The sequence below is a fragment of the Pomacea canaliculata genome, linkage group LG7 (genome assembly GCF_003073045.1).
Source record: "Pomacea canaliculata isolate SZHN2017 linkage group LG7, ASM307304v1, whole genome shotgun sequence".
NCBI classification, from domain to species: domain Eukaryota; kingdom Metazoa; phylum Mollusca; class Gastropoda; order Architaenioglossa; family Ampullariidae; genus Pomacea; species Pomacea canaliculata.
Window position 1 is genome coordinate 20,571,015 of NC_037596.1, and position 11,160 is coordinate 20,582,174.

Here is an 11,160-nt window from a genome sequence, read left to right on the forward strand (position 1 = left end):
AACACTTAGCCTATCCAAACACCTATCCTAACACAGTACCCTACATAATTATCAATAAACATAAGTACAGTAAAATATTGTGCAGTACAGTACGCTTTGTTATCACTGTCGCTGTCATAGGAGCAGATCCTGTCACATGTTCAAAGATCTTTATCCTTGATAATCGTAGCGACAGTTGAACGACTAAGTCCTAGTAACTCTACTGGATTCTATGACTTCCGCCGCACGTGGAATGAGGCGCACGTACAATTCGACTTACGACACTAAACCTCGTAAGTCGGAATGAGCGTCGTTGACAGCGTCGGAACCACGAAACGACGTAACCCGAGGACAACCTGTGTATATATAGTCAGGGGAATACTAATGGCCGTTTTCATAAATTGATTTTCGCTTTTTTGTATTTTGTTTTCTAATCATGCAAGACCTAGAAAGGGCTTGCAACAGAGAAAAAGATTGTAAGAGGTATAGGTCTGTCTATCATCTGGACAATAAAACAAATTGTGGACGACGGTTGACCTACGTATGACGATCAGGTTTTGCTGACGGTAAAGAAAATGGACAAAGCTCATTTAGTCCTGAAATGCTGTCCGCACCTTGTTTTATTGTGCAGACGATAGACTTTATAATCGTGTTTGTGTCTCGTCTCGTTAACACTCATTTAGCCCTTGTCCATTGACTTCACTGCCAGCGACACCTGATGACCACACGTATGTGAACTGTCGACCTCACCTCGTGTTACTATGTTATTATGTTGACTCACTCAATACTCGTTTGTTTTGCCATGATTTCAAGATTTAATAAATTTCGAGTTCCTTTTGCAGCTACCGTGGTCCCATTCCTGCATTAAAGTCATTGTTGTTTGTCAATACTGTCAACTGAGAGCTTGGAAACATTTCAGTCCTCTCTAGTGTTGTGGTTCTTATATGTACCGCTCTCACATGCAACCCTGGAGATAACTAGTGACGCACTGGGTTGATGTCCCTGCACTGTGTGTGTGTGTGTCAGTGTGTGTGTACACAGGCATACAAGCACCCAATGCCTTGTCTTGTAAACATGTCTAATTAGAGAGAGTGAGAGATAACGAGTGTGTTGTCCCCCACAATCACGTTTTTGTAAATACACAGAAAAGAAGTTTTGCAAATCTTACTTCACACAGAAGTTCGATTGCAGCTTCCACACGGTTGATTAGACATTTGTATTCAGTGAATTTGAATAAAGAAGAAAAGAAATATCGGGTAGAAAACGCCAACGACCTGCTTTGAACACGTGGGAGATACAGAGTGAGCCAAGAGGAGTCCAGGGCCCATTCCTGTGGTTGCTATGGTGACCAGCGAGTGGTTGCTGTGTCGCGTAACCGTCCTGACGTCGCCGGATGCACGCGCGCAACCGCTGAAGTAGCCGCTAGGTTGTATTGGAAATACGCAAAACAAAGTAAGCTATAAGAGGTTTAGACGTGCATTATGCATGGATCTACATACAAACAATGATGTAGCTTTCATCTCGTGATGTACATGATGTCACCTAATAATTCAATTGCACGAAAGTTCATGTTTGAGGAGAATTTCCATATTAAGTAAAGAACTTTTCTATTTAGACGTAGCGGCGATTCCAGATTATGAGGTTGCGACTATTATTTTTTAATGATATCTCTTAAGTTACAATGACGACAACAATGTGCAAAATGTAAAAAAACAAAGATTTTGGTTTGTTAGAGTAAAATCAAATAAAAGATTGTATGCGACAGATATTCCAACATGGGAAAGTATTTAAAACGTTAGAAATAAACCAACAATTATTTACACATGTCACGGCTCGGGTGGCTTAACAACAGTTGCACACAACAAAGCGATTGCCTGAGGCCGCCCACGTCGTGTTGATGTTGTTGTCGAGTGTGTCAGGACCTTACTGTCTACAACACAAATACACATCAATAACAACTCGCCTCCACACCTCGTCTACAGGCCACAAATATCTCACGACAGACACAATGTTTACATCCGGGGCGGCTCCCCGACTAGTGTCAGCTTAGTTCAATTTCTCAACAAGTACAGAGATCACACGCCTGGCACTCGCTCCTGCTCCTCAACGATGTTCCAGTTCTGTTATCTATCTTATCGCCGCACTAGCCATCGTTGAGTCCGTTACTCAAAGCTCGTCGTCCCTCTTAGGATTGCCGCTCTCTGCATGTCCAGCCAACTACAAGTCAAACGACAAAATACCTGATTAGTTGACTTTTCCAGTTTGTTGAAGGGAAGTAATCTAGAGTGGAAAAGTTGCTCAATGACTGACGACTTACCTCCCTTAGATTGATTTACGTACAGAGCGATGTGCTCCGTGATGCTACCCGTTCTTAGCTCGTAGTACACGGGTGTAGGACCCGTCTCGGACGACTGTGGGAGGCCTGTCTAGTGTTGTGTGTTTGACAGGTAATACATCTGTGACATTTGACCTGAGCAGTGATTGGTCAGTTATCGGGTAGAGGCTGTGAGCGAGGGAAGGCGAGTAAGAAGGACGAGTATAGGGCACCCAGCAGTGAGACTCCATTGTATTTTTCAGCTTTTAAAAGATGCTGTTACAAGATTTTGTGAGTGAAAAATATTTTTATAATAACAACTTAGTCCTTGAGCACACACGAGGATACAAGAGAAGTCACCGGACGGCGCACGGAGAAAAAAAAACTTTTCTTTTTTCAGATGTTTGAGCAATGTCAAGGTCGGCTACGTCCGGAAGTTTAAAAAATCTTTAAAACGATAAAAGATTAGATAATAGACTAAGTATTAGGTTACGTATAAAACTAGGTATTACACTAGGTATAAGATTACAGATTAGACAAGGTATGAGACTTTGTATCAGACTAGGTTTTTGTTTATTTCTGCGACGTCCCAACAATTAATATTTAACATTAATCAATCTATTACTTTTTTTTACGTTTTGAAGACGTTTATTCAACCAAAACAAAATGTAAGAGGAACAGTACATTTAACTCATTATTCGACTGCAATATGGTCATGAGAGTATAGTTGTCGACACTGTGTTGCCAGAGGTAAGTAGTGCAGTATCAGCAGTCAGAGGGAGGTTACGATGGTTTGAGTTTCATCTCGGTGAAGGTGAAGCTCCTCTGGTCACCATAGGCTGACGACCACACCACGCCGTCGCTGCCCACGATGCCGGTGGACTTGTAGACGCCGTTGAGGTTGGAGCGGAGGCAGTTGTTGTACCACCAGCCGCCGCTGTACATCTGGGCACAGTTGTCACCTGACTTGTCATTGTCACGGTCAAAGGTTGTAAATCTCTGGCCGTGGTGATACCACATGCTGTCACCTACAAATATATGTGTATAGTGTGCAAGACATTATTAAACAAACACTGGCCTCAAGGGGATTTGTTATCCACTCAACCATTAACAATTGATATACCTTGCCAGTTGTCCTGAGCGTCAATTTATTGTAATGTTCAAAGGTCACGTACCCGCGTTACCCGAGAAGCCGGACACGGTCAGTCTGTAGTTCGTCTCAGGACCGTCCACCCTGAATGTCGAGTACTCAGCGAAGTGACTACGTCCATTCAGATCTCTGATGTCTACACGCAGTCGGGTGGGTTTCCCGCTGGTCAGTCTGTGGATTGTTGACAAGCCTGAGATTAGAAATGGAGATTATCTCACGTTAATAGATAATACTGACAGTCAAACAATTTTTCTTATATTTTTCTGAAATATTTTTACAAACCACCGAAGCAGACTTACACAGACTTAGTGACTAGAGATTTAGAAGTTGTTTGTTTTTAAGGAAGGACACAACTTCTAATCATTCAATTCAGCTAAAAGCAATATTTGGAGGTGTAGACGGACAGGCGGAAGGAACTGGCCAGAGAGCCGGACACCCGCACCACCCACGTGATGACGTCACCAGAACGGCGGCCAGTGGAGTAGAGTGACTCTACTGACATGTCACTGTCACAGGTGTGAACGTCGACTGGAGTAGAGGGAGAATACTGACATGTCACTGTCACAAGTGTGAACGTCGACTGGAGTAGAGTGACTCTACTGACATGTCACTGTCACAAGTGTGAAACGTCGACTGGAGTAGAGTGACTCTACTGACATGTCACTGTCACAGGTGTGAAACGTCGACTGGAGTAGAGTGACTCTACTGACATGTCACTGTCACAGGTGTGAACGTCGACTGGAGTAGAGGGACTCTACTGACATGTCACTGTCACAAGTGTGAACGTCGACTGGAGTAGAGGGAGACTACTGACATGTCACTGTCACAGGTGTGAACGTCGACTGGAGTAGAGGGACTCTACTGACATGTCACTGTCACAAGTGTGAACGTCGACTGGAGTAGAGGGAGACTACTGACATGTCACTGTCACAGGTGTGAAACGTCGACTGGAATAGAGGGAGACTACTGACATGTCACTGTCACAGGTGTGAACGTCGACTGGAGTAGAGTGACTCTACTGACATGTCACTGTCACAAGTGTGAACGTCGACTGGAGTAGAGGGAGACTACTGACATGTCACTGTCACAAGTGTGAACGTCGACTGGAGTAGAGGGAGACTACTGACATGTCACTGCCGTCAGGCACTTTGAAACTTAAAGAAGAGGAAATATTTCACGAAGACAAAAATAAAGCTGACTGTTTTGGGTGTTTAATCGTTTCGTGATTAGTCGGTTAGTACTGGACTAATGTTTGTGTCTATGTGAAATATACTTTTATTCCATTGGTTACTGTAGACTGACAGAATTCATTGTGGCTGCTAATGTATTACTTCTCAATGTACCTGGTGAAGTATTGATTGAATTGCATTTAACTAACCTGATTGCTGTTTATTTATCCACTGATACCTAGTAATTTGTAAACTGCAATCCACATTTTCTAGAGTGGTTTCTTTTTCTTTGTGTTTAGAATTGGCATTTTGAGGACTTGTCTATAAGCATCGCCTTTATATGATGGCCAAGGTTTTTTTTAATATATTGTTTCACATGTGTTTATTGTTTGATGTTGTACTTGAGTGTGCGATACATCTACTTAATCCCGTTGTCTAACAGTCTCTAACTTTCGCAATTGTTGGGTGGTTAGCCCAACTATACATCTCCTTATCCACTATCCTTCTTGTGTTCATACTGACATCTTCCTTCTTTATTGTATATGTAGTACTTTATCGTATATCTGGTACTTCATAATACATTTAGTACTCTAACAGTTATTAATGAAAGGCATGAAAGTTACAGTGATAAGAGTATAATGTCGTCTGCTTACAGAATACCATGGCAATAAAGCGAGGCAGTCTACTGGCAGCAGTTGTTACCTTCATTTATGACACTAACATATCGAAGAACACAAAACATCCTCAACACTGAGACCTTCCACTGGATATCAGCTTGTATATGTCATAAGTGGTTATGAGATATGGCATTTTGCCTTGTGACACAAGATTATAGTAAAAGTTAAAACGATTTCAATTTTAGCAGCTCTTAAAATATAATTTTTAAAATGAGATTTCGACAATAATCTCTTCGTCAAAATATACTTTTAAAAAATTTCTTCCATTATTATTCTAATAGTTATTAAAAGTACTTGTGTACATTATTGCAGAAACAATACCAGGCACAATATAGTGACGAGAGAAACAACATCAGGTACAATATAGTGACGAGAGAAACAACATCAGGCACAATATAGTGACCAGAAATATAACACAATGCCAGGTACATTTAATAAATTGACGAGAGACAAACAAGACGAGTCAGGGGAGACAACTAACCTAGCCAGAACTCGTTACTGACGTCACCAAAGCCCTGTTCGTATTCCTCCCAGTTCCGGAAGAAGTCCACTGAACCGTCACGACGTCTCTGAAAAACCTGCACGTGACACACAAGAACAACGGTTGTTACCATGGTTACCGGCTGTTGTCTGGCGGCTTTGGTGTAATGAAGTGCAAGGCTGCAACCGAAGACAAGAAGACATGTGACGCCTACCAGCCAACCGCCGCCACCAGACTTCATGTCACACCAGATGCTTTGATTGCGGGTGAGGTTGTTGTCAGTCAGTATAAGGGAGTAGGCCCCGGACTTGGCTCCTGATTTCTGCGCCTCACCACATGTTCCTGATGTAAGACATACAAAGTATAGTCAAGTAGACTAGCAAGATGAGTTACATGTGACAATAGTGTTACACAGGTTGTAACGATCGTTACACCTACAGAATAAGTGTAACGGAGTGATAGTAACATAGTGATTGTGGCCATAAACCGGAGGTGTTTCCCTTCTTGATTAGTTTCTGAACTCCTGGCACTCACATATTTATTCTCATCTAGAAATGAACACCACCACCACCCTACATACAAGTTATGTCCCCTAGCACTCTGAAAGCCTGTAGTTAGTAATGTCGTCTGCTGAGTGTCTGTAGACGAGCTGCAAACATCACTAGACATTAGTCCAGTGAAAACATTAGTTTAGTGACATGGTGTGAATAGGAAGACAGAAGGATGTGGCTGCACGTTAACGGTAGAGAAGAGTAGGTCACACTACAAGTAAGCACTAATAAAATATTTTGTAATAAAGTTAAAAAGTATCAAAGTTTACCAAAGCTGGCTTTTCGACAGTTCCTCTGGTAGTGGGTCCAGCCTCTACTGGTAGGAGACCACCTGGAGGCGGCCTCAAGGGAGGTAACGGTGTGAATCAGACAGCGGAAAGCACCTGATGTGACACAACCACGACAATCATAGGTAAGTACAGACAACTAACTTGACATTTATAGCTAAATAGAGAATAATATACATTAATATAGACACTTGCCTTTGAAAATCATAGCTTAGTATCGACAGCTGTGTTTGACAATCCTAGTACAGACAGCTGATGTGACAACAGTTAGTATAGAAACTGTTTTGATAGTAACTACTGTGACAGTACCTATAGCGAGGGTATCTACAGTAACAGTACCTATAGTGACATAGTTGACAATGACAATACTGTCAGTGACAATACTTATCTGACAGTACCTATAGCGAGGGTATCTACAGTAACAGTACCTATAGTCACAGAACTTACAATGACAATACTGTCAGTGACAATACTTATCTGACAGTACCTATAGTGACATAGTTGACAATGACAAAACTCTCAGTGACAATGACTAATCTGACAGTACCTATAGTGACATAGTTGACAATGACAATACTGTCAGTGACAATACTTATCTGACAGTACCTATAGTGACATAGTTGACAATGACAAAACTCTCAGTGACAATGACTAATCTGACAGTTCCTATAGCGAGGGTATCTACAGTAACAGTACCTGTGGTGACAGAACTTACTATGACAATACTGTCAGTGACAATAACTTATCTGACAGTACCTATAGTGACATAGTTGACAATGACAATACTGTCAGTGACAATAACTTATCTGACAGTACCTATAGCGAGGGTATCTACAGTAACAGTACCTAAGGTCACAGAACTTACTATGACAATACTGTCAGTGACAATAACTTATCTGACAGTACCTATAGTGACATAGTTGACAATGACAAAACTCTCAGTGACAATGACTAATCTGACAGTTCCTATAGCGAGGGTATCTACAGTAACAGTACCTGTGGTGACAGAACTTACTATGACGATACTTTCAGTACTTACGTATACCTGGTTACTTAAAACATGTTTTACAAACCTTTGAAATCAAAGGTACGGCAAGTTGCGGTGGAAATACACAGGTTCCTGCACTTTCTTAAGTTGAGTCGAAGAGCTTGATTTTTATCTCCCCTTATGTGGCTGTCAGGATATTTTGTGAAGGTCTTGTGGAGCCCTTGTGGACTGCAGGCTGACACAAGTCGTCTCAATCCATAATTACTTACTCTTACCTTGAAGAACAACTCAAATACTAGCATATACACGCTTGTACCTTTAGAAAATAAGTCTTAATTTACTTAAAGCATATTTTTAGACTGTTTCTGGAGAACTTTCGGAGAACTTTATCCATCAGCAGTCAAAAGTAAATTTTCTGATGTTTTCTCTTTTGTCAAACTTTTATACTGAAAATATTTATACCATGTTTTGATTTTATACATTGTACACGTTTATACTCACAGGATGAGCAGGTGATGTCACTTGTAAAGAGGTAAATACCCGGACGACAGCGACACCTGCCCAGAGCACACTCGGAGTTCTCCTGACCACAGTCGCTGTCCTTGGTACATGCTGCATCATACCAGCCGCTCGGCTTGTGGATCACATCAAAGTCTCTGTAACATTCGGTGACTACAAGGCTACAGAATGAAAGGAAGGGTGCTGCGTATGGGCAGAAATGTAAAAAGTGAAAGAAGGACAAAAGAAAAGCGCACCGACGTATCTATTCATCGACTGGAGTCCTTGCTGAGGTTGCAAAGTCGGTCTGTTTAGACATGTATACATTATAAGCATCGTCAGGTGAGAGGATTAAACATATTGCTAAGAACATTCTATTTGCACGGTATTAACATTGTACTTTAGGATAAGTAATGTGAAGAAGCTTAGATGCCCTTCAGTATTGTGTCCTCATGACATATATATATAATGACATGTCCCCTCTACTCATGAGGCGAGCGCTCACAATCCATAACAAAAGGGTTAAATTCAAAATATTATCGTTAGTATTATTAAACATCAGAATTTTCAGTTGTGATCAACATTATTTTGTAATTTACTTCAGCTTGAGACAGGATGCTGTACATCCTAATATACAAGCAATAATACATTCACTTAAATGGAAGGGAAAAAGATTAATGAGTTCTTCAGATGAACCTTACCCATCAATCTAGAAACAGTCCTCAGTGCATTGTCTACATTGTCTACTACCAAGTCTACTCTAGTAAGAAATCAATTTAAGTATTAACCCATTAGCGGCAATTGTTTCCATAATGGAAAACAGATATATGATATTATTAAATTTACAAGCAGCAAGATATTCTTCATTCTGATATTAATTCCTAATAATTCGCAGGACTTAATAATTATTAGCATCATTTAAGAATTTTCCAGTTACTCCCCGATGCCGACAGTCATCTTGACAGTTGCTGTATTTGGAAGAACCACGTGTGTTTTCGATTACAAGGTTGTGTTCATTATAAGTGTAATATATTCTTCAAACCTTCAGCTGATAAAGTACGTGGGAATGTATCGTAACATGTTATTTAGTGTGTACTGCCGTAAGTTACATTACTGGAGGAGTAAATGAATTCAATTCGTTGATGTCCCCAAATGGGAAACATGGGCACAAGGGGGACCATGTCTCTTGTGGGAAAACAACCAATGAGCAGAAAGGTCAGAATGAAGGCTTTGACTTAAAACATTTGCTTTGCCTTTGCCGAGCTGCAAACAAACTCCAATGTGCCACGAGGTTTGTTTTCTTGCCTCATATGACCTGCTTCTGACACTTCAAGAACAAAACATGAAAGCCTTTGGTACTGCTTGTGAAAACAGACTGAAGCAGTGCTCATGAATGACTACGAAAAACAAGACAAAGGTTACTTCGACGCCGAAAACAATGAATATGTCATGATAGTAAAACAACACCATAGCCAGTGTGTTCTAGCCTCAAACTGCAATAGTATGGAACCCTTCGGAAAGCCAGGGTTTGACTTTTCATCAGAGTACTTCTCATGTCCACAGAATCTGTTACCGTCAACTGTAAGGATGAGTACCGTTCATCATTATCTCACCACTGATGAAACTAAAACTCTCATATTTCCCTTTGTGCTGTCACGGATGGACTATTGAAGTTCTCTTTTAGCTGGAATTCTCGAGTATCTTCTTTATAGACCTTAAACGATCCAGAATAACGCTGATCGCCAAATCATTAGACCTCTAACTAAGAGAAAGACTGAGGACAGATGTCTGTCTCTCACCAAGCTCCATCAACTTGCAACTGTTTACCCGTCAGCCTTCGTCATTCTCATTCTCTTACCAGTAGAGAGTTGAGACACTTCTTTTCGGAACACAGACTGCACTTTGACCCTGCCCTGACCATGAGCGTGTAGGACGTGTGTCTGTACTTCATACTCTGTGTAAGTGAGCTTCTGTTGTAGCAGTGAGTCTGCTATATATATATACACCTATCTAAGGCACTTCGGGCATATTTTTGGAAATCACTATATAAATTATACTGATGATGATGACGATTATTATTATTACCTGAAGATACCTTGGGTATTGCAAGCTGGAACAAGAAGAAGAGAAGCCAGAACCAAACACGTCCTCATTGCAAACACGTTATAGGACGCTGTAAAAGACGAAAAGAAAAAAGATCAGAAAAAAGACAAGAGGACAACATATAGAAAACGAGAAAACCTGAAGTAATGCAAATATGAATTAATCTTGTGAATTAGTAAAGTTTTGTGAATGTTTTTTTTTCAGTGGCTGTGAGAAATTGTGATTTGTAAAGTGGTGAGGAATCTGTGGTTAGTGTAGATGCAATAAACTAGCTATAATTAGTTATGTAATTAATGTACATGATGAACAAATAATATTTAACATATTTGTGAGAAATCTGTATTTGTTGTAATCTACAGAATGTTAGATAGCTTATGTCATGCTTAAGTGTATTTTAAAAAATACAAACTCTAAAATCATATTGTAAAAGCCAGTGTGGCATCATGTAAAGAAAATATTTACAAAGTACGTTTGGAAATGGATTTCATGCCACAGACAATTGCAGTCTCTTAGCATTTATAATGTTTACATGACATAAATCTGTACATTACCGTATAAACATGCTTAACAGAGTGATTACTTTCAGTCTGCACATCCCAGTCTCATCCAGCAGTTTGGTTCGTTAAGAAGCTGTCAGGAAGGGGAGGTGATGACGAGACAGATAGAGGCAGACGTCGCAATCAATGTTTTATCAGACGACATCGACGTTTCCTCTCTTCTGTCTTTATCTGTGTTCACGTCAGTGACAGCAAACACACTGCACCCGTTACTGGAGGGAGAAGGTCCTTCATGAGGGCAACAGCAAGGACATGGACATGTGTCATCTTGCATTGTTTATTTGTTTACTTTCCCCTCAATTAACGTTTGTGTTTTGAATATTAGTTGTCGTCCCTGCTTAAGTTAGTGAATGTGATGTGTGCATTGTGTGATGAATGTGACACGTAGTCATTGTGTATAATGAAT

The 11,160-nt window shown here is 40.6% G+C and overlaps 1 protein-coding gene across 1 annotated transcript; it reads right to left on the reverse strand.

Moving 5' to 3' along the window:
* Positions 1–2,918: 2,918 nt before the first annotated feature.
* LOC112569159 (ficolin-3-like) lies at positions 2,919–10,870 on the reverse strand. Its single transcript, XM_025246878.1, has 9 exons — positions 10,749–10,870; positions 10,180–10,267; positions 8,098–8,252; positions 7,682–7,831; positions 6,591–6,704; positions 5,985–6,112; positions 5,771–5,867; positions 3,469–3,633; positions 2,919–3,321 (listed from the first exon to the last, which is right to left on the reverse strand). The coding sequence occupies exons 2-9, from the start codon at positions 10,245–10,247 to the stop codon at positions 3,077–3,079; spliced, it is 1,122 nt and encodes a 373-aa protein (XP_025102663.1). The 5' UTR covers positions 10,248–10,267; positions 10,749–10,870; the 3' UTR covers positions 2,919–3,076.
* Positions 10,871–11,160: the final 290 nt, after the last annotated feature.